Source organism: Perca flavescens, chromosome 23 (assembly GCF_004354835.1).
Source record: "Perca flavescens isolate YP-PL-M2 chromosome 23, PFLA_1.0, whole genome shotgun sequence".
NCBI classification, from domain to species: Eukaryota; Metazoa; Chordata; class Actinopteri; order Perciformes; family Percidae; genus Perca; species Perca flavescens.
Genome location: NC_041353.1, coordinates 26,431,479 through 26,453,376, shown reverse-complemented (window position 1 = coordinate 26,453,376; position 21,898 = coordinate 26,431,479). Strand labels below are relative to the sequence as shown.

General features: G+C 42.2%; 1 protein-coding gene across 3 annotated transcripts in view; it reads left to right on the top strand.

The window, feature by feature from the left end:
- The window catches only part of ipo8 (importin 8), a 47,044-nt gene that overhangs the window by 19,796 nt on the left and 5,350 nt on the right, over nt 1-21,898 (top strand). For 2 of the 3 annotated variants that reach the window (XM_028570376.1, XM_028570378.1), the window contains 10 exons: nt 1,675-1,840; nt 3,983-4,143; nt 4,577-4,702; nt 4,808-4,883; nt 8,181-8,306; nt 14,327-14,424; nt 14,528-14,623; nt 15,753-15,973; nt 18,984-19,189; nt 21,454-21,675. In XM_028570376.1, coding sequence (XP_028426177.1) covers nt 1,675-1,840; nt 3,983-4,143; nt 4,577-4,702; nt 4,808-4,883; nt 8,181-8,306; nt 14,327-14,424; nt 14,528-14,623; nt 15,753-15,973; nt 18,984-19,189; nt 21,454-21,675 — 1,498 coding nt within the window. The remainder of the gene's footprint in view (nt 1-1,674; nt 1,841-3,982; nt 4,144-4,576; nt 4,703-4,807; nt 4,884-8,180; nt 8,307-14,326; nt 14,425-14,527; nt 14,624-15,752; nt 15,974-18,983; nt 19,190-21,453; nt 21,676-21,898) is intronic. The other variant, XM_028570377.1, reaches the window with a different exon arrangement.

Genomic DNA, 21,898 nt, shown 5'->3' with positions numbered 1-21,898 from the left:
ATGTTCTTAAAGTATTAAAAGTAAAAGTACTCAACGCAGAAAAATCCTCACATTTTAGAAACTGGAAACGATCCAAACTGGGTAGTTTAATTATAATAAAACATTGCATTATATACATGTTTTGTGTGCAAAAATCTTAATTTTTAAAGCTAGTAACTAAAGCTGTCAGATGAATGTAGTGGAGTAAAAAGTACAAATTTTCCCTCTGAAATGTAGTGAAGAAGTAGAAAGTGGCATGAAAGTAAAGACTCAAGTACAAGAACCTTAAATTTGTACTTACAGTAAGTACAGTACTTGACTAAATGTACTTAGTTACATTCCACCACTGCAAACGTGGTGGGGCATCACTGACCGCAGCAGTGGACACTTGTATTAGGGGCGGTGAAATTAATAATTGCATCGATGCATCGCGATGCTGACCTGGATGATTCTGCATCGACGCGGTAACAGACCATAATTGATTATTGCCTTCTGATGTTGCTTGTTAATTTTCCGGTTGCTGCTTTTTTAGTTTCTGCCTTTTGTCTGTTGTCTGCTGTGTTCAGACTCCGCTACATTCAGGAAGGGTCTTTTTATAAGAGCACATACAATAAAAATGGGAGTTCATTCATATCTGACTGCTTGAATTAGTTGATGAAAACCATGTGTAGCAAATATAATAATATTGAGGACGTGAGGCAACGACATGCGTCGTGATATCAAATCGATGTAAATCGTTGACAGGATAATGGTAATTGAACAGAGTCGTGAGCAGGGGCGATTCTATGATCAGACCTTTAGGGGGGGGCTCAGCCCCTAATGAGAATGTGACACGGATACAGTGTCTTGCAAAAGTGTTCATTTGGGCCAATTTGACATGTTGAATTAGAAGGCAGGCAGTCGGACTCAATGGCCAATCTGATTGGTGGAGTGCTAACCCAGAAATGACGAGCGGGATGAGCCTCTCAACGCATCTCAAAATCTGACAAAAAATTTTTAAACTGACCTTTGTCAGATTGAAGACAGATTCAGCAACTGCATGGCCTATTTCTCACTTAAAATGTTTTCAGAAACACGAAACGTGTATCTTCATAAAATACGAGATCGTATTCTGAACGAGCTGCCATTATGGTCGGTTGTAAAATTCGGGAGCAGCCAGACACACGTGACGCGTTTGTCCAATCAGCCGCCGGTTTTCACTTTTTTGGGCGACAATACAGATTAGCGCCGCCTGCTGTTATGGAGACGTATTACGTCTCGCACACGCGCAAAACGTACGCTCAAGTCAGCGTCTCTTCGGTGTGTTCCGAGGCACTTTTTTGACCAACTCGGGGAGACTGATCAGTCCGACTGCCTTTTCTGCCGAAGGTCGGCCGTCGGGTTGGTGTGTCAGAGCCTTAAGCCAAAGGCGGGAGTCTGGCACCATCCCCTCTGATTGGCCAACACTAAGTTTCTGTTAACCCTTTCCTTGACGGGGTTACAGGTGCATAGCATCGGAGACAGACACACAGGATATTAAACCTGTTTCAAGATCTTGAAGCTGTAATTGTTTGTCCTCTGTCACTAACGGACAAGTTCGCAAACTCTCACTTGAAGTACCAAAATGATAAAAAAAAAAGGGTCAGAACACTGTGGATGGGCTGAGCTCAAACGTGCCTTGCTGTTGTATTGACCTGTGCTTCTGTATTGTGGCAGTCGTGCTGGGTGCTGCACTGCTTCAGCCCCCTGCGTTTCCACGACGAGCTGGTGCTGAGGAACGCCGTGGAATTGGTCAAACAGGATCTGATCGACGACAAAGAGATGCCTGTCAAGGTGGAAGCTGCCATCGCTCTGCAGACGCTGGTCAGCAACCAGGAACAAGGTAGGGCTGCTCGATTCTGAAAAAAAAAAAAATCATAATCGCAATTTATTTTTGTCAATATTGAAATCACCATTTTTTAACTCTATAACTCATTGTCTTTTGGAAAGATGTCGCATTTATTGAACTTTAAAAAAACTGTCAAACAGTGAAGACTGATCTGTTAAAGGTCCCGTGACATGGTGCTCTTTGGATGCTTTTATATAGACCTTAGTGGTCCCCTAATACTGTATCTGAAGTCTCTTTTATATAGACCTTAGTGGTCCCCTAATACTGTATCTGAAGTCTCTTTTATATAGGCCTTAGTGGTCCCCTAATACTGTATCTGAAGTCTCTTTTATATAGACCTTAGTGGTCCCCTAATACTGTATCTGAAGTCTCTTTTATATAGGCCTTAGTGGTCCCCTAATACTGTATCTGAAGTCTCTTTTATATAGACCTTAGTGGTCCCCTAATACTGTATCTGAAGTCTCTTTTATATAGACCTTAGTGGTCCCCTAATACTGTATCTGAAGTCTTTTATATAGACCTTAGTGGTTAATACTGTATCTGAAGTATCTTTTATATAGGCCTTAGTGGTCCCCTAATACTGTATCTGAAGTCTCTTTTATATAGACCTTAGTGGTCCCCTAATACTGTATCTGAAGTCTCTTTTATATAGACCTTAGTGGTCCCCTAATACTGTATCTGAAGTCTCTTTTATATAGACCTTAGTGGTCCCCTAATACTGTATCTGAAGTCTCTTTTATATAGACCTTAGTGGTCCCCTAATACTGTATCTGAAGTCTCTTTTATATAGACCTTAGTGGTCCCCTAATACTGTATCTGAAGTCTCTTTTATATAGACCTTAGTGGTCCCCTAATACTGTATCTGAAGTCTCTTTCCCGAAATTCAGCAATGGTGCAGAATTACAGCCACTAGAGCCAGTCCCACAATGAGCTTTCCTTAGGATGTGCCATTTCTGTGTCTGTAGCTATTGAGGAGGAGAGAGGGGGGGCAAGGTGGAGGGTGGGGGTGTGGCTTTGATCAACTGCATCTAAAGTAAATTCATCTATGTACTGTATTTTAATTATGAATCAATCATTCAAATGTCTAAATCATGTATAGAAATCAAAAACTTTGATGCATCGATAATCGTTTTATCATTGCATCGTAGCCCTCTGAATGGGAATCGAATGGGGAGGTGCCTCGAGAGTCCCACCCCTACTCACAGGGCTAGTCATTTTTGGGAAACACACTTGTTTTCTTGCTTTCCAAAAGTAAGATGAGACAAATGATTTCAATCTAATGTCTGTGTGGTAAGTACAGAACCAAACAAGCCAGTACACGCCATATATCGATGTTATGACTTTTATACTGTATATAAGGGATAATGTAATGCTGGTCATTGTTGCCAATTAGAACTCTGAAAAAGAGACACACACACACACACACACACACACACACAAACAAACAAACAAACAAACAAACAAACAAACAAACAAACAAACAAACAAACAAACAAACAAACAAACAAACAAACAAACAAACAAACAAACAAACAAACAAACAAACAAACAAACAAACAAACAAACAAACAAACAAACAACAGAAAAAGAGAGAGACAACTAAAAACCCAGAGCTGTGTTGTGACAGGTTAACCTTACCGGTGAGTGAGCTAACATGGTGCTAACTAATGCTCTGTTTGCACTGTAGCCATTAGCGCTGTTTCTTCCACCCTCTCTCTCCCTTTGGGATCTGTGGATCAGCAGTATGAGCTCTGTATGAGCACACATTTTTAATTTGAAAACGATTTCTGATATTTAAAAAAAGTCCGCCAGAGATAATGATCAGTTCTCTGTCCATGGCAACAGTCTGTTATACAGTAATAACAGACTGTAGAATGCTGTGATTGACCAATCCTAGCCGTGTAATAATATGATTTTAAAATGACTGTGATGGAAGATTTTACACACATGCTTGCTTTGTGTGTGTGTGTGTGTGTGTGTGTGTGTGTGTGTGTGTGTGTGTGTGTGTGTGTGTGTGTGTGTGTGTGTGTGTGTGTGTGTGTGTGTGTGTGTGTGTGTGTGTGTGTGTGTGTGTGTGTGTGTGTGTGTGTGTGTGTGTGTGTGTGTGTGTGTGTGTGTGTGTGTGTGTGTGTGTAGCCAAGCTGTACATCAGGCCGTACATCCGGCCCGTCATGCAGGAGCTGCTGCACGTGGTGAAAGAGACGGAGAACGACGACCTGACAAACGTCATTCAGAAGATGATCTGCGAGTACAACCAGGAGGTGGCCGCCATCGCTGTGGACATGACGCAGAACCTGGTGGGAACACAACACATACACACATTTCTGACCATTTTCATGTCTGGCAAAGCCTTGAAGATGCATTGTTTGCATTTTCTGATCGTATTACCTTGTTGTGGCCGAGTGACAGGAACAGGATGTCTCTCCCTGTTCAGTTACCATATCAGCGTTCTTGTGGATCCCACGCAACTTCTAGGCAAGTCCCGCCCTTTGAAGCAGCCCGATTGGTTGGGGTTAGACATTGACCTTGAGTAGTTAAGGGTAGGATAGCCGACTGGTTAGGGGATAGGACCTGATTAAAATTCAATTACCTTGCCTAAGCATGGACACCTGGCCAATAGTAGCATGTGAATGCTATTGACTTCTAGGGTCTTGCCTAGAAGTTGCGTGGGTTCCATAATAAAGTGTGTGTGTGTCTGTGTGTCTGTGTGTGTGTGTTTGTGTGTGTCAGGCAGAGATTTTCACCAGGGTCCTTCAGAGTGAGGAGTACGAGGAGAGCGAGGACAAGACCGTCATGGCCCTGGGCATCCTCAGCACCATCGACACCATCCTCACTGTAATGGAGGACCACAAGGAGGTCACACAGACACACACACACGGCCATCACAGAAAATACTTAACATGCTGTCACTGTATTGTGTGTGATGTTTGACGTTCTATATTTTTTCATTCTGCCTCTCAGATCACTCAGCAGCTGGAGGGGATCTGTTTGCAGGTGATTGGTCTGGTCTTGCAGAAGCCCATCATAGGTATGGCAGGTGTGTGTGAGCGGGCAGTCCGGTGTTTTTACATGAACACACTCACTTACACCCATACACACGCACACTCCAAATCAGGTTCCTGTTGCTTGTACATTTTGCCCCTCTCAGATTTTATTGGGGTATTCACACTGGCTGCGTAGCTAATATTCTTGTAAGTTTGATCGCACTATCATATCGGGATCATTTGTGTTTAATCGCGCTAGTCACGCTACTTGCATTACCTGCCGGTGTAGAGCTGTAGGCACCAACAACATTTCTTTCTGTCATCAATATGGCCAAAACCGTTTCTCATTGTCAGGCCCCTAACTAGTGTGGGATGCAAACAAAGCAACATCAGCCAATCTGCAGCGAGTAATCTGTTGAAAGAGAACCAATCTGACAACAGAGCTCTCACTCTCACATTATTTTGGCACACAGAAATAATATGCAATGTACAGTCCAAAATACGGCTAGGTCCATAACACTGCCAGTATACAGAAAGTGCATGCTCTAATTTGTGTATGTAAGAAAAAAATGAGAGTTAATGAGGCATGTAAAGTATGGGTGTAATCGGAGCGGTTTGCCTTGCAGAGGATTGCATCCTTCCCACTTTGTCAATGAATGGATTAACTGATAATCTCCTGCTGGCAGAACGGAAAGCTGTGTTCAGGCAGAGGCAGATACAGCAGTAGGAGAGGGTCATAATGAACAAATGAAATGATTAAATTACACTTCAGGAAATGTATACCACACTCACATACACGTGCACAGTCCAGCACAGCGGGGCTCATACTTATTTTATTGCACGAATCCCCGAGGAGGGGGGACTGAACTAGAGCCGCACGATATTTTGTTTCATCGTCTACATCACAGGATGTGCGATGTTAACGCTACACTTTTTTGCTGCTTGATAGAAAAGTAAACTTTCACCAGTTCTCCTTTTACATGAATGTTACCTGCCGACCCTTCCCCTTTAAGACAGGAGGCCATATGGGCAACGTGTGTATGTGATGTAACGCTAGTCCGACGGGGTCTGTAATGGGACGTGAGGCCCTCCCAGCTTTTGTTGGGCCCTATGCAAGATACTGTTTGGGGGGGCCCCTATTACGATGGGGGGGGATTCTAACCTTTAAGATGATCCGTGGAGATGCATTAATCTGTAAAAACCTCTCTCAAATTCAAATTAAACATCTCAGGTTGACCAAGCAATTCAAACCTACAGAAAATGATAATAAAAAAGTTAACAATAAATGCAGCAGATGCAGCATTTTCCTCAAACATGTTTATTTTTAAATGTTTAGAACAAAGAAGGCTACTTGCTAACGGTTACAAATAAAGACTAAGACCTAAAGACCTAAATATATTGAGGCTGAACGGGCTATACTTGCAGCTTGGGGGCCCCCTAGTGGCTGCGAGGGCGGAGGGGCGAATTTATTTTCAATGAGAGGCGAGCGGGCAGCTAGGGAGGCGCGGGTTTGACACGACAAGCGGGCGCAATCCCGTGAAACTCTACACATGCTGCAAGAGTTGAACTGTGTTGAACTTTTCCCTACGCGAGTGACGCATCGCAATGTAATTTTTTTTCAATATGATGCAGCCCTAGACTGAACACAGCCTTCATAACCACACTAAGATCTTCCTCAGGTTTTACAACTCCTCTACAACTGCTACCAGTGTGTATCTACTCTTTGAGCTGTTTGTTGCTCCTGTGCTGAGTGTAGCATAGGGACAGATCTGGCAATGAAATCTTCAACCCGTAGAGGACAGTAAACACTGTTCTTATCCTGGTTTCTCTCTTCAGTGTCAGAATATAACAATACAACTTAAGATGAACATAAAGTACAACTGCCTTTTGATCTGTCCAAATATGGTAATTATTTGTATTTCCATCTGATTATATCTCTACCTGGTTTATTGAAACTTTGGTCTTATTACTTTTAGTTGTGTCATGCTAACATTGTAGTCACCACAATAATAGCTGAGATCTGGGAGCACGTTTACTTTGCTACATCAAAGGGCCAATTTCCACTGGTGTTAACATGATCTGTATATGGATGCATCATCTCAATAATGACATTTACACCTGGTAATAGCAGAGATGGGGACTCGAGTCTGAGACTCGGACTCGAGTCGCACTTAAGACGCACAAACAGCTGACTTCAGGCTTGACTAAGACTCGACCCAAAAGACTTCAGACTTGACTAAGACTTGAGCTTCGAGACTCGTCAACGGTTTTCATGTAATTATTGCTTTTAAATCTAAATTTATTCATGTATTTCTATTTTCTTTTATTGGCGCATATACTGTACGTTGGGGAAAGGTATGACGAGCTGCATGTCCCCTGCCTTTTGCCATAATATGCAACGTAACGCGTGTGCTATGCCTTAGGTGCACGCACTCAAATATCAAAAAATGCATTGGCGATGGCAACACCAAGTCCTCCCGGAGTTGTGCCTTTTCTCATTAGTTTTGTTTTCAATAACTTGGTAAACAGTGGCAGTAAGCCAACAGCTGCATGCAGCTGTGATGCGTAATTGATCCCGTACTGTACTGTACAGATTGTAGCTACGGGACATGCTTTGAATTCATAAGATTAAACAATACAGTGTTAAGGACAGATCAGATGAGACTTGACTTGGACTTCCAAAAAATGACTTGGGAACATCTCTGGGTAGTAGTCGGCGTTCTCGTTATCTTAAATCTGCCTGTACTGTGGGGCCTCCTTTATAAAACTGTGCACTTTGTAATTGAGCGTTGCATTTTTCAATCTCTGTCATAGATCTTGAAATATCTTGGCATATGTCCGCTGCTGCCATTTGTTACTTTCAGCTTGGAGCAGTATAGCCAATATACCAAACCTTCTTTCCAGGCTTTTGAGTTGAGTTGCATATTAAACTGGGCCTACAATAATGTGTAGGGCGGCCTAAATCCTTTATACATACTGTACCTTTTATGGTGCATACAATATTAAGCTTTTAAAATAATAATTGTTGACATATTCATAGATTCATACATCATCTTTTAATGTTAAAATGTGGCACAATGAATTGGTCTCTTTGGATGGCTACCATAGCTATACGCCAGTAAGCCTATAATCATTGTACATAAAATGTATCTTCACTAATATGTTGCATTCATGTAAATGTATATTTTTAGACGACAATAATTTGGCGGACCCCCTGCAGCAACTCAGAGGACCCAGGGTTCAAAGCGGGGGGGGTCAAGCAGTCCATTCACACACCTTGTTCCAAACGTGAAAAATTAAATAAAACAACATAAAAAAATATATATATTCTCCTTTCCCGTCTTCTGCAGAGTTCTACGAGGAGATCTTGTCGCTGGCGTTCGGCCTCACCTGTCAGACCATCTCCCCCCAGATGTGGCAGCTTCTGGGCGTCTTGTACGAGGTCTTCCAGCACGACTGCTTCGACTACTTCACAGGTCTGTTTACATGAATGCATAAACACGTATGGACTCTTTCAGTAGTCCAGGAGAGGCTCACTGTTGGTTTCTGGAAATTTAAAGTGATGGCACTAACGGTACATAAAGTCTTTTTCTAACTTTAAAATGTGTTTATTCCAGCGACCAATGTGTTTCATATTCTCAAACATCTGGTTTATGACGCCGAAAGCATCAGTAACATAGAATCATTCAATTCAGTTAGTGAAATATTCTTCCTCAAATTTTAGTGCAAGATCATTTCTAGACATCAGGACATCCTAATTTCCACACATTTTTTGTGAGGCATTATTGGAATATATTTATTGCTGGACTACTTTCATTTAAAGGTGCTTACAGTTAAAAACAGACTTGGTGGAATGGTGCACACTGATATTGAGAAATTGCTCAAACAGCAAATTATAAAAGAGATAAGCCAATTTTATTTTATTTTGATATTTTATTGAATCAGTTATTTGATGTTATATGGACTGAATGTGGGAGGAAACCGGAGTACCCGGGGTAAACCCAAACATACCGCCAAGGTAGACAAGACACAAACTGAGAAAGGCTCAGACTCGATCACCGAACCCTCGCCTTCTAGCTGTGAGCTCACGCTGTTGACCACTGAGGAGGCCCTGAGAGCTCGGGTCCTGCCCCCCATCCAGGTGGCCTCCTGCTCCACTGGTCTCTGTGCCTTATAGGACAGGGGCCGGTGGAGGAGACGGTAACCTGGATGCGAGGCAAGACTGGAGCCCTTTACTGCTAATGTTGTTTTTTTATATTTCCTGAATATGGGAGAAACACTCGGAGCACCCGGAGAAAACCCTACCGTAGCAGAGACGCTACGTTTCACTTAAATACAACCAAACCTGGTTCTACATCTGCAGATGTTGGAGATGGCTTTGCCCACAGACGAGAAGAACCTGGAGACGGTGCTAACCCTTTTTGGTGGTGTCATCAGGTGAATTTTGACTAAGGAGGCAATGCAGTTGATCAGTGCTGGTTCCTCTAGATACATGGAGAGCAGCACCTGGTCTGCACAGCCCCACTTCTTATACAGGTCCTGGAGAATGGTCTTGTCAAGGTTTTGAAAGGTTTTCCAGCTGGTACCAAAATCTACACCCTCGACTTTGGCCCACGTTCTGTCAAACAGACGGCTAATGGTGGCCTCTGGGTTTCCAACGGTCACTTTTGCTTTCCTTAATATTCGCGAAACCAGCTTCTCTGTGAATACCTTGACATACGTTTCCCTAATTTTATCCTGTGCCCTTGTATCCGGTGAAGGTTCGCCCTCCTCACATACCGAGCGAGACGCTGCAGCAGTTGCCACGGGCTCCTTGACGACGTGGACCTCTGGTAACTGTGGGGTTGCCAGGGACTGAGTTTTTAAAATGGTGTTCAACACCTTTTCACCGTGGCCGTCAATCTGGGTGTTCAGCCACCAGCCCATCAGTCCCAGGAAATTCCACACTTTGCTCTTTATGTCAGTGTACATGTCAGCATGTGAAAGAGGAACAATCGCGTTACTGCATGACCTCCTTCTCACTGGTTCTGAGATCATCGCGGGTGGCATCCCATGGATGAGGTCCTTGTAGAGTATGTCCGTAAGTGTCTGTGTGAATAACAGCCTCTTACTGAGGGACACGTTCTTGAACTTGGGAATCACATTAACCACATCTCCAACTTGTGGTTTTTACTGTCCATTGTCTGAAGCAGGCGTCAAAGCTCTCTATGGCTTCCTGCATTGAGTGCTGGCTTTCAATATTGGAGTTCTTGTTGAGTAGGGTCCTCAGATCCTCCAATATACGATGAAACCATGTTTTGGCCAAGCGCATTGCAAAAAAGGTATTGATCTTGCTCTCTATTGCTTTCATGAACTCTTTGAGCTTCTTTTGACATGGTGTCCCACCCAAACTCTTAATTTGGGTCATTGACCGAGAAATGTCTTCTGCAACATTTTTGATATCTCGAGTGCATTCACTTTGCAGCAGCTCATATTTAGAGTCTGGCACTTGATCCAAAAGAGGATTAATGGTGATAGTCACCTCCTCCATGATTATTTCTTCCACAGCTGTTAATGTTGACATCTCAGTAACACTGTCCTCTGATGAGATGTCCCCTGGGATTCCTGCTTCCACACTTGTGACTGGTGAGTGAGTGCAGTCATCAGTTTCTTCTGTCTCATGTTTTCTCTGATCTTCAGTGTCTTCCGGCTCCTTATGTCCCGTCAGTTCTTCCTGGGAGGGGGTCTGACCTGTTGTCTGCCTACGTCTGGTTTGACTTGTTGTCCGCCACGTGTTTGAGTAAGGCACACATTTTTCACCTTTGCTGGGAAGGCTTTCAATATTTTGAAGACATGACAAAGCATAGCATTAAGTCTGCGAGGGCGAGTGACGCGCTGAATAACTACAGGCTCTCTAGTGGCCATAGTAGTGGAGAGAGCCGAGTTGACATTTTGTGCAACCTCTTTAACAACTAAGCCTGTCAAGCGCTGTGAGCTGACACACTCCACTTGGTCCTCAGCGTTCAGAGCTCCTGCAAAACTCTGATAAAGGACTCCGCCCAGACTGGACAGAACACGCTCCTCAGAAACAAAACACTCCTCAGAAGCTAAAACATTTTCGCTTCTAAGAGTCTTCAACCAGACTTTTGACAAGGCTGTTATGATGTCCAAAAGCAGGTCAGCCATCAGGATTTTAGTGCCATAATCGGGGGTGCAGGATTTCAACGATTCCCACTGTTCTGCTGTTATCCTTTTGAAAAAGGATTTGATTAGTGGGCGAACGGTATCTTCTGAACCCTCCGGTATATCTTCTGGCTGTGATACGGTATCTTCTAAAATCTTCGACATTTCTTCTGTCTGTGATACGGTATCTTCTGAACCCTCCGGTATATCTTCTGGCTGTGATATGGTATATTCTAAAACCTTTGACATTTCTTCTGTCTGTGATCCAGTATCGTCTGTGATCCAGTATCGTCTGAATATTTCTTCTGTCTGTGATACGGTATATTTTAAAACCTTCGACATTTCTTCTGTCTGTGATACGGTATATTTTAAAACCTTCAACATTTCTCCTGTCTGTGATACGGTATCTTCTAAAACCTTCGACATTTCTTCTGTGTGTGATACGCTATCTTCTAAAACCTTTGACATTTCTTCTGTCTGTGATACGGTATCTTCTGAACCCTCCGGTATATCTTCTGTCTGTGATATGGCATATTCTAAAATCTCCTCCATTTCTTCGTCTGTGATACAGTATCGTCCGAATATTTCTTCTGCCTGTAATATGGCATCTTCTGAAACCTCCTGCATTTCTTCGGTCTGTGATATTTTTGTTGTAGACATGATATTTGTAAAATCCAACTGTGTTGTTCTTCGTTCCTTTACTTTTAATGTCCCAGCACTGTGTAAAAATAGTATGCTATATTTTGCAGTGTTATTGAAAGAGGTATTGAAAAGCCTGCAGATTTTTTATATTCGAAAATTCAATTGTATCGAAGTATGAGTGAGAACGTGATGAGAACCTTTTTCCAGCTCAAACAAATAGAAATGGAATGAATTTCCTTTCTATAGTCCTATAGATAAAGAAATGTGTATGACATCACAAAGGATCAAAGCCATTTAGTATCTGATCTTTTAGAATCTGATGTCAGAGATCAAAGTTCCACCCACAGATATAGAACAACAACTATGGCTCCACCCACCCAACAACAACTGCAGCTAAGCAACTGTTGCCAGGCAACACCAGCACACTGTGGCAGGTTTCTAAACTGGCAACATTCCGATTTTGGCTTCTTGTGTCTAAGTTTCAAAATCGCAACATATTTGCAACCTACAAGCATTCATAACTCCTCACAATAAAGGCATTATAATGTGATCACAAGTTACTCCAAGTGGTCACCGGGTCCCCCAAGCGAAGCAATTAAATTCCTGAGGCACAGGTAGACATAACACATTACAAGCAGGCAACCAAGTCACCATATGTGGTGGTCATTGCCTGCTCCAAGCAAAGTATGCTCAGATTATTATTCTATCTGACAACATTATATAAAGGATCCCCTAAGAGAGAGACCTTTTTTAAAGAGTAAGATCTTTTTTGTTTAACATGAAACGTCCCCATAATCGCTTTCGCCAAACCCACCAGACTCCATGTAAATAATCAGTAGTTTTATCATAGTAAAACATTCTTCATTCAAAGTCGATGGAAACAAAATAAAACTACCAAAAGCCGTCTTGGTTCATCTTTCCACTGTTCCAACAATCACCACTCTGGTTTAGTTGAAATAAACCCTTAATTCACCCATTTACATGTGGAGATATGCTGGCTCTATACACGCTAAAAGTCCTGATTATTTACATGGAGTCTGGTGGAAATATGCTGGCTCTATACACACTAAAAGTATTGTTTATTTACATGGAGTCTGGTGGGGTTGGTGATAGCGATTTCGGGGCCGTTTAATGTTACACAAAAAAGATTTTACTCTCTAACAAAAAGGTCTATCTCTGTAGGGATCCTATACTGCAGGGGTCGGCAACCTTTTTGATATGAAGTGCCCTTTTCAAAATTTCTTGTTTATTAGTGTGCCATGTTAACATTAATTTTTTTTATGACATCACATCAAAATGTAATATCCAGGGAATCTGTAATAATCAGGACCTTGTAATTATTATTATTATTGTATATTATTACTATGGAAACATGGTTTTAGTATGCAGTCCTGATTGGTGGAAAATGGGCTGACAGAAATATCACTGTCAAAGAGCCTGAAGCGAAAAGAATGAAGTACATAACAATTGCGTCATTCACGTGCATATTAAGTAGCCACATGTATTTGTTTTGGTCTAATAATGCATCCATATATACCGCTCCAGCGGAGAGGATGGTTTCTTCAGACAGCTTAAGTTTATAAGAATTTGTCCAAATTTCAAGATTCCCTGCAAACTAAGAAAAATAGACGACAAACCGACAGCTTTTCTTTTAGCTTGTTTTGTAAAAATTCGCTATTTGCAGAGTAGAGCTGTGTTTGCGTAAAACAGCGCGGTGGACAAGAGTGGACTGAGCAGACAGAGCAGATTGAAATATCGCTTTCTACATGTTGATGCCGGTCTACACAGCTGAGTGCACTGATAAGTATTGACTTTTAACTCCCGAAGGTTTAATTGTAGCCTCCTTACAGTAACGAGACTAGCGTTAGTTCATCTGCCCCAGCGGCCGTCGGTAATCCTCTTTGTATTGTTCCCAGTCAGAGATATGAGTCAATCAAACTACCGTAAATAACAGGTCGCGCACAGGCGCCGATTTATGTTTTCCTCCGTGGGTGCTCACACGCCCACACCCTTTAAAAAAAAAAAAAAGTAGTCAAAAATGTTTGCATTTCAGAACCTTAGGAAATGGACAGCGGCCGACACGAACACACACGCCGTAAAGTAAGCTAGCTTTCAACTCAGGACAGCCCACTTCTCACAGATAGGATTGGAGATGAGAAGTTTAATCAGCTTCGTGGGAAATTATAAATCAATGCCACCGACATGACCAATCACACTATGACAGACGCGCCACTTAGCACCACCTGCAATGTTTAATATTAAATTAATATAAAAATGAACTGAAAGTCTGGCACACGTGGGTGCTCAGTATTTTTCGTGGGTGCTCAAGCTCCGTAGCACCCACGGTATCGGCACCTATGAGGTCGGCAACTGTGAACGTTGGAATTTGGCATGCGGATGAGAGAGTGCGTCAGCATTTCAACCATGATTTCAACACATCAATAACTCTCTTGCACATATATTGCCAGCGTGCCATTGGTTAAGGTCCCGCGTGCCCATGGTGGCACGTGTGCCTAAGGTTGCCGACCCCTGCTATACTGGATCAATTTCAAAAGATCTTTGTTCACATTAGTCACTTAGACACAAAAACATATGAAAATAGTGTCCAGGTTGAAAAATACTGAAGTTACCCTTTAATACACCAACCCACACAAATGGCGGTAATGTTAATGAAGGTCTGTTTGTGTTACAGATATGATGCCTCTTTTGCACAACTATGTTACCGTGGATACAGACATGCTCCTGTCCAACCCTAAACACTTAGAGGTCATCTACAGCATGTGCAAAAAGGTCAGGCTATAAATGTCTTCACCTGCTGTTCTCAGATCCATCAAATGTGAACAAGGATCCGGTTTTTGACTGGTCCACTATTATGACCTTTGACCTGTTGTAGGTGCTGACCATCGATGCAGGTGAGGATGCAGAGTGTCACGCTGCCAAACTGTTGGAGGTCATCATCCTGCAGTGCAGAGGCAGAGGCATCGACCAGGTCAGAAACAGCCCCACACACCACAGACCTTCTTTTTCATGGAATCAGTTGTACTCTGGTGGGGGGGCAAAGTGTAATACATCTTTTTTAGGGGGAAACAAATATTTTTAGGGGGGACCCAAACAATATAGCTGAACTTGTATAGGATATGTGTACACTTTGTGTATAATTTCCAGCTTAGGAAGTCCTGACGAGTACTTCAACTCTGTGGCTCTACACATTGTTTTGTTCCAGGACTGTCTCCTTTTTAGAGGTCAGTGGAAACTTGGTATAAGGGCCTAACAGTGAAAACACACCGGGTGCGTAAGTGCAGTTATTTTAATTTCGGCGCCCATATTATCCAATCTGTCCGTTCACACTCGTGCTGCGATTTGTTTCTGCGTCACCTCTGTTTCTTACGCGAGATGCGAGCGTATGTGTCAAGCCAGCCAGGTAATCACATACAGGAAGACCACAGTGTAGCCAGATACTTAATAAAACACATTTCAAAATAAAACACCTAGGTTCCTAGTATGTATGAGGTAGTTCATTGTAACACAAGATGGTTTCCTTATTTAGTATCATTTGAAATTAGAATAATTTTACAGCACAACCAGATCTCAAAGTACAACTTATTTTATTTGAACCTCGTCATTCTTTGGGTGTGCTGCTGCTTTCTAATTCTTATCTTAGGTGAATACAATGGCATTCAAATATAGGTGGCAAAAAAAAGCCACACTGAAACACAGATCTAGGTCCTTTTTAATATATAATATTCTTCCTTTAGTCTCAAAATGTTCATGTGCTCTAAACTTGGTATGGAAACGAGCGATTGTAAAAATATGACAAAGCCTTTTTACTCGGCTAAATTTACCGTTATTAAAAACAAAATTCTGAAATCTCGAACCCTTGTTTGTGACATGTCACAGCCCAGGCTCACTGAACCACACAAGAGTTAGTCATTTAAACAATATTTAATTGGAAACTAAGACAAAAACCAGCAAAATACATGAATCTGTAGTCTGTAACTCAGTGGTGGTTGCAATGCTGAATGTATGTGTGGTGTCATGAAGGTAAAAGGAAAACCAAACCAAACGTTGAACTGTAGGAGTACCCACAGCCAAATTTCTGTTTTTTTTCCTACATGCAGTGCATCCCTCTTTTTGTGGAAGCAGTTTTGGAGCGTTTGATGCGGGGGGTGAAGTCCAGTGAGCTGAGGACCATGTGCCTGCAGGTGGCCATCGCTGCTCTTTACTACAACCCAGCCCTGCTCATTCACACTCTGGAAAACATGCACTTCCAGCTCAACCCTCAGCCCATCACCGCCCACTTCATCAACCAGTGGATGAATGACACCGAGTTCTTCCTGGGGTAAGGGGGAGGCCTCTGTTGTTTTGAACTCGTTAGGGTATATTATTGGGCTAAATTTACATTGCTACATTTGGATTTTCAAGCAGAGTTTTGAGCCAAAAGTGATTTCCGTGCACCCAAGTGTTTTTAGCTCCGGTAGAAGACCTGATCTCCGTTTAAACTTTAAACACGCCCTAACCTCATATCTCATCATCATTCTGGTATACTGGGCATAAACAGGAGGCAGCATGTATACTCCACCCGTTGCTGGTAGTTGCCATGTAGCTTTAGTCTCAGAGAACGAGACGTTGTGACCGATAAAACCCAAACAGGGGGCGAAATGTTGGCATCAGTGTTGGTGTTGCCAAAGGTCTCCGTTTGCGGCTGTTGAGACTGCAATGCAACCACGCAGATTCCAGACCAAAACGGGTCAGAAGTGTTTCCAAATGTCTCCAGTTTAGAGGCCAGCAAAAGATATTTTGTTTTTAAACCAAAACGTAGCAATGTAAATGTAGCCTTAAAAGAGAATGACCAGTATTGGAAAAGAAGTGTGTTCGTGTTTGATGCTTGAATGACGAAAATCGAAGCGACAAACTGGAAGCTGCATTCAGTTTGCAGTTGGATACTGGTTTTACAAATGAAATCTACCACAGACTCAGTGCATCCATTGGTGTCATTGGTGACGTCTACAGTGGCGTCCTGGAACGTGCTCCAGTCTGCGTCCGACACTTCTGGCCTCCCTGTCGTCCATTCATTCCTGATAATGGACGCCTCGTTGTAGGGCTGGGCAATTTGGAGAAAAAAAGTCAAATATCAGGATATTCTTGACCAAATACCTCAATGTCGATACTGCAACGATATTGTAGGGTTGACAATTGATGCTTTCATAAAATATTTTCACAATGAGATTTTAAATTAATAATCATCAGTAATGTGGATATAATGACTAAGTGGGTAAGGGCAAATAATAAAACAGAACAGTCTGGTAAGTTCAGAAAATGACATCACTTGACTGTAATGCAGCCTTCAAAACCAGGAAAAAACAACATTTATATTATGATATCCAAAATCTATAGACGATATCTAGTCTCATATCAAGATATCGATATAATCGATAGATTAATGATTAATAATCGATTTAGATTGCCTAGCCTTAGTCTCGCATCTGGTTTATTGGCATTTATGTAAACCAATCACAATCATCTGGGGGCGGCACTAAGTGCCGGACGCAATAACCGTGCCTCTGCTAAATAGCCTCGTGAAGGAACTTGTTTTGGTGGAACATGTGTACGTTCAAAAGTAGTTTTAGTCGTGCAACAGAAAACTCTGATTGGACAGATAGTCTAGCTAGCTGTCTGGATTTACCCTGCAGAGATCTGAGGAGCAGTTAACCATAGTCCTCACAAATCCACCTGTTTTTAAGTTTAGAACGCCTACACAAAGAAAGAGGAAGGTAACGGACATCCAGCCCAAAATGAGGGACATCCGGCAGATCTTTCGGCAGCACCAGAACGATCCCCTAAATGAATCGTCGTCTATATAGACCAGCCCAGTCCTAGCTCATTGGGTATTAATTAGCTGTGTTTATTTTGAAATAGGCTTCTTTTGCCAGATTTGTGTCTTTTTGTGGTTCAAATCCATCTGTGTTAGGAAGGTTTATTTTTGGTCTTTTAATGCCTGTAAATATCTTGACAAGCACTCAATGTTTTGTGGATTCTTTAAAAAGACTTAAACCTTAAAGCGCTCATTTTATGCTCATTTTCAGGGTCATAATTGTATTTAGAGGTTGTACCAGAATACATGGTTTTATTTTTAAAAAACACAATTTTTATTGTACTGCACATTGCTGCAGCTCCTCTTTTCACCCTGTGTGTTGAGCTCTCTGTTTTAGCTACAGAGTGAGGCCTCACACTTCTGTTCCATCTTTGTTGGGAGTCGCACACGCTCCGAGTATGAGGGCGTGTTTCACTACCCGATGTGAGTCGAGCATGCTCAGATTTAAACGGTCTACGGCATAACGTGTCCTACTGAAATTTGTGAAATCCATAAAATAATAAACTTTGCTCATTACAAACAATAACAGAAGATGGAAATTATTTCAAAACCGTTTCAGCTATCTATGATTGTTTGATTGCTAAATTTCAAACTCAAAACGCCATTCAAGTGACAGCCTTTGTTGTGTTTGATTGCTAACTTGTAGCCAGCAGTGAACGAACTTCATTATTTAGGTCCATTTTTATTTTATTGACATTACAGAAGTCTCTCGTTAGCAGGTTCTTGTAGACGACTACATCTGCACTCGACTCACATCGGGTAGTGACACCGTGCCCTGACAGTACCTAGGTAAGGACTACTAGCCAGTCAGAAGCAGAGTATGAGGGCGTGCCCTGACAGTACCTAGGTAAGGACTACTAGCCAGTCAGAAGCAGAGTATGAGGGCGTGCCCTGACAGTACCTAGGTAAGGACTACTAGCCAGTCAGAAGCAGAGTATGAGGGCGTGCCCTGACAGTACTTAGGTAAGGACTACTAGCCAGTCAGAAGCAGAGTATGAGGGCGTGCCCTGACAGTACCTAGGTAAGGACTACTAGCCAGTCAGAAGCAGAGTATGAGGGCGTGCCCTGACAGTACCTAGGTAAGGACTACTAGCCAGTCAGGAGCAGAGTATGAGGGCATGCCCTGACAGTACCTAGGTAAGGACTACTAGCCAGTCAGGAGCAGAGTATGAGGGCGTGCCATGCTAGCAGCTAGGTGAGCATTATAACGTGTGTTACAAAGTGACCACGTTGGTCTCTGAAGTAAAGGCTGGACTACAATAGAGCTGTTTGGAGCAGTTGGTGAACAGTCTTTTCTGTGGGAGATGGTAGTCCCTTTGGGGTGGACTTTGGGCTTTTTCACTTTGTAAACCTATAACATGTACAAAAAAAGACACAAAGGAAAGGGAAAAGCCACAAAGCATAATATGAGCACTTTAAGACTCCACAGCTTCAGTTGCCCTCATTCATTCATTAATTCATTCATTCATTCCTGTAGGCTCCATGACCGTAAGATGTGCATCATTGGCCTGAGCGTGCTGATGGAGCTGCCCAGTCGGCCGGCAGTGCTGGAGGGAGTCGCCGCCCAGATTGTCCCCTCCATCCTGCTCCTGTTCCTGGGCCTCAAACACCTCTACGCCTCCCGCCTTGTCAACAAACCGGACCTGCTGGCCCATGCAGGGGCACAGGAAGAAGACCAGAACGGTGAGAAAAGATCAGGCACGCGCAGAACAAGGACAATGTTAGGAAAGTTTAAAAAAAAAAAAAAAAAAAAGAATGGAAGAAAAGTTGGGAAGATGGAGTGCAGGACAAAGGCAAAGGGACTAATTTAGAATGAATACGGACAGAAAGAAATTCGAGAGAAGAAAAGAAATAGGCTTAGCGATGATAATGAAATGAGATTCTCCATTTTTGACAACATCAGATCTGCCACTACTTGAATCTTCATTCAGCTCTGAGCTGAGCTCAAATGAACTGCACCACATTTACTGTCTCATAAACCTTGTCTACTGCTTGTGGGGCAGACTGATGAATTAACTTAACGTTTCTCCTGTGGCCTGGTATCTAAAATGCATTGCTTTCACTGCATTTAATGGTTCAGAATGGTATATTCTTTAAAGGAAATCTTAAATTTTTTTCCAGCCAATGTTGAACGTGTTCAGGTTTCAAATCTGCTCTCATTCATAAGGCAAGGATATGAAAAGACAATGTTGCAGAGCAAATATCAACTAACCAAGCTTTAGTGTTGTAAGTATGTGTTTTAAATTCACCTTAAGAGTACAAATAAAGTAAAACCGTATACAGTACATACTGTATGAAAAGTTATTGTAGATCTCAATATAGCAATATTTGTTTCTCTTGTATACTGTATGTTTTTATGCACTAAGCCAGGGGTGGCCAACCAGCTCAGCATAAAGAGCACCATAGCAAAGAGCCACACAAAACATGCACGTCCTCACTACAACAGCAGCAGTGACTTCCAGATGTAATGACAGTCCTAATACATAGCAGTTTTCATAGTTTTTTTTCTTACCTAGATTGACTAAGTGGGAAACCTCTTAGCAGCTCCGTAAGAACAGAGCAATGTTTTTAATTTACTTGTTTCAGTAGAAAACACTGATTCGCAGACATAAGTTGATGCATACATTGACATTAGCTTGAGTTCAGCCTGTTTTTAAAATTGTGATATCTGTCTCTGGGCACTGTTTTCTCTGTGGTTCCCTCTCTCAATACAGTCATCCATAGAAAGTTCAATAATCTACAACTGGGACACTGCATCATTTGTCACTAAAAGGGCTTTTAAACCATCTGATTCAGCAGTGAAAGGGTTAATGAGTAAGGTGATCTGTGGTCGCTTATTTTCCTCAGTTTGCAGGATCTGTCCTCAAAACTGCAGCATTATTTTTTTTATTTCAAAAATGATTGGCAGATGTATTCAAATGCGTTTTGCCTTATCTGAAATATGTTTCACAAAGTAAACACAGCCCCCAGCCACACAGTAAAAGCCTCACAGGTTCACCACCCCTGCACTAGGCCATCAATTATAAGATAGAAGTTCTATACTATCCAATATTTCATTTATTTCTAAGCAGATTTTCTATTCTGTATTCTGATTAAATCAACCTGACTGATGGTCCAGTATTAAGAGAGATCTCTGCAATAGAGGTGAAACAAGCTGCAATGTAAGTTAATAGGACAATTGTCCAGCTTGTATTTACCTTCACAAAAGTGCTTTTTTTGCCGCTGAGTGTCTGACAACATTATGGAAAGGATTTCGAAGGATGTCGCCCTTTCTGTTAAAGAGTAAACCTAAAAACATCCCAGAAATTGTGTTTGACTCCATAAACAGTAATTTTAGCATCGTAAAATACCTTTCATTCAAAGTCGACAGAAACAAAATAAAACTATGAAAAGCCGTTTTTGGTCGTCTTTCCACTTTTCCAACCATCACAACTCTAGTTTTGGTTAAAATAAACACAGTTTACAGATCTACATGTGAAATTATGTTTGCTCTATACACACTAAAAGTATTGTTTTTTTTTTAAATGGAGTCTGGTGGGTTTAGAGCTTACGACCTCAGAGCTTTTTCTGGTTAAACAGAAAGGTCTCAAAGAGGTTTTAAAGGTCTATCTCTGAAGGGATCCTTTCATAATGTTGTCAGACACTTAGAATATTAATCTGAGCCTGTCAGTGGCAAAATGAGCACTTTTGTGAAGGTAAATACAAGCTGGACAATTACCCTATTACATTGTAGCTTGTTTCGCGGCTTCCGACTGCAGTGATCTTGCGTGTGTGTGCGACTGAAGGCGTGTCAGACGTTATTGGGTGAACATACAGATGCTTGTTTTTATGTTTGTGTGTTTTTTAATGTTACCTGTTAACTGTTGGAGCAGACGATGCAAGACCATTTTCTGTGTGAATACACAAGGCTTTGATCCTAACTGCTGTATTTATCTGTGTATGGGCAGAGGAGATTCCCAGCGATGAGGATGAGGTGAACGAGAACCATAACGACATGCAGCAGCAGTCCAGCATGGCGACGGGCCAGGCCAGCGAGGATGATGATGAAGACGAAGATGACTACTGGGATGACGACTGCTTTGAGGGAACCCCCCTGGAGGAATATAGCACGCCTTTGGACTACGACAACGGAGAGGACGAGTATCGCTTCTTCACCGCCGCCCTGCTCCGTAAGTCATCGTTCCAAGAAGAAGCCGGAACTAGCATTTATGCTTGATAAATCATTTCAACAATCGATCGATTATCAGAATTGTTAATTTTTTTTGTTATCAGTTAATCCTCTAATTAACTGATAACTAACCGGTACCTCTCCGGGAACCATCACCTTATTGTGGTGGAGAGGTTTGTGTGTCCCTATGAACCTGAGGGCTGTGTTGTCTGGAGCTGTGTGCT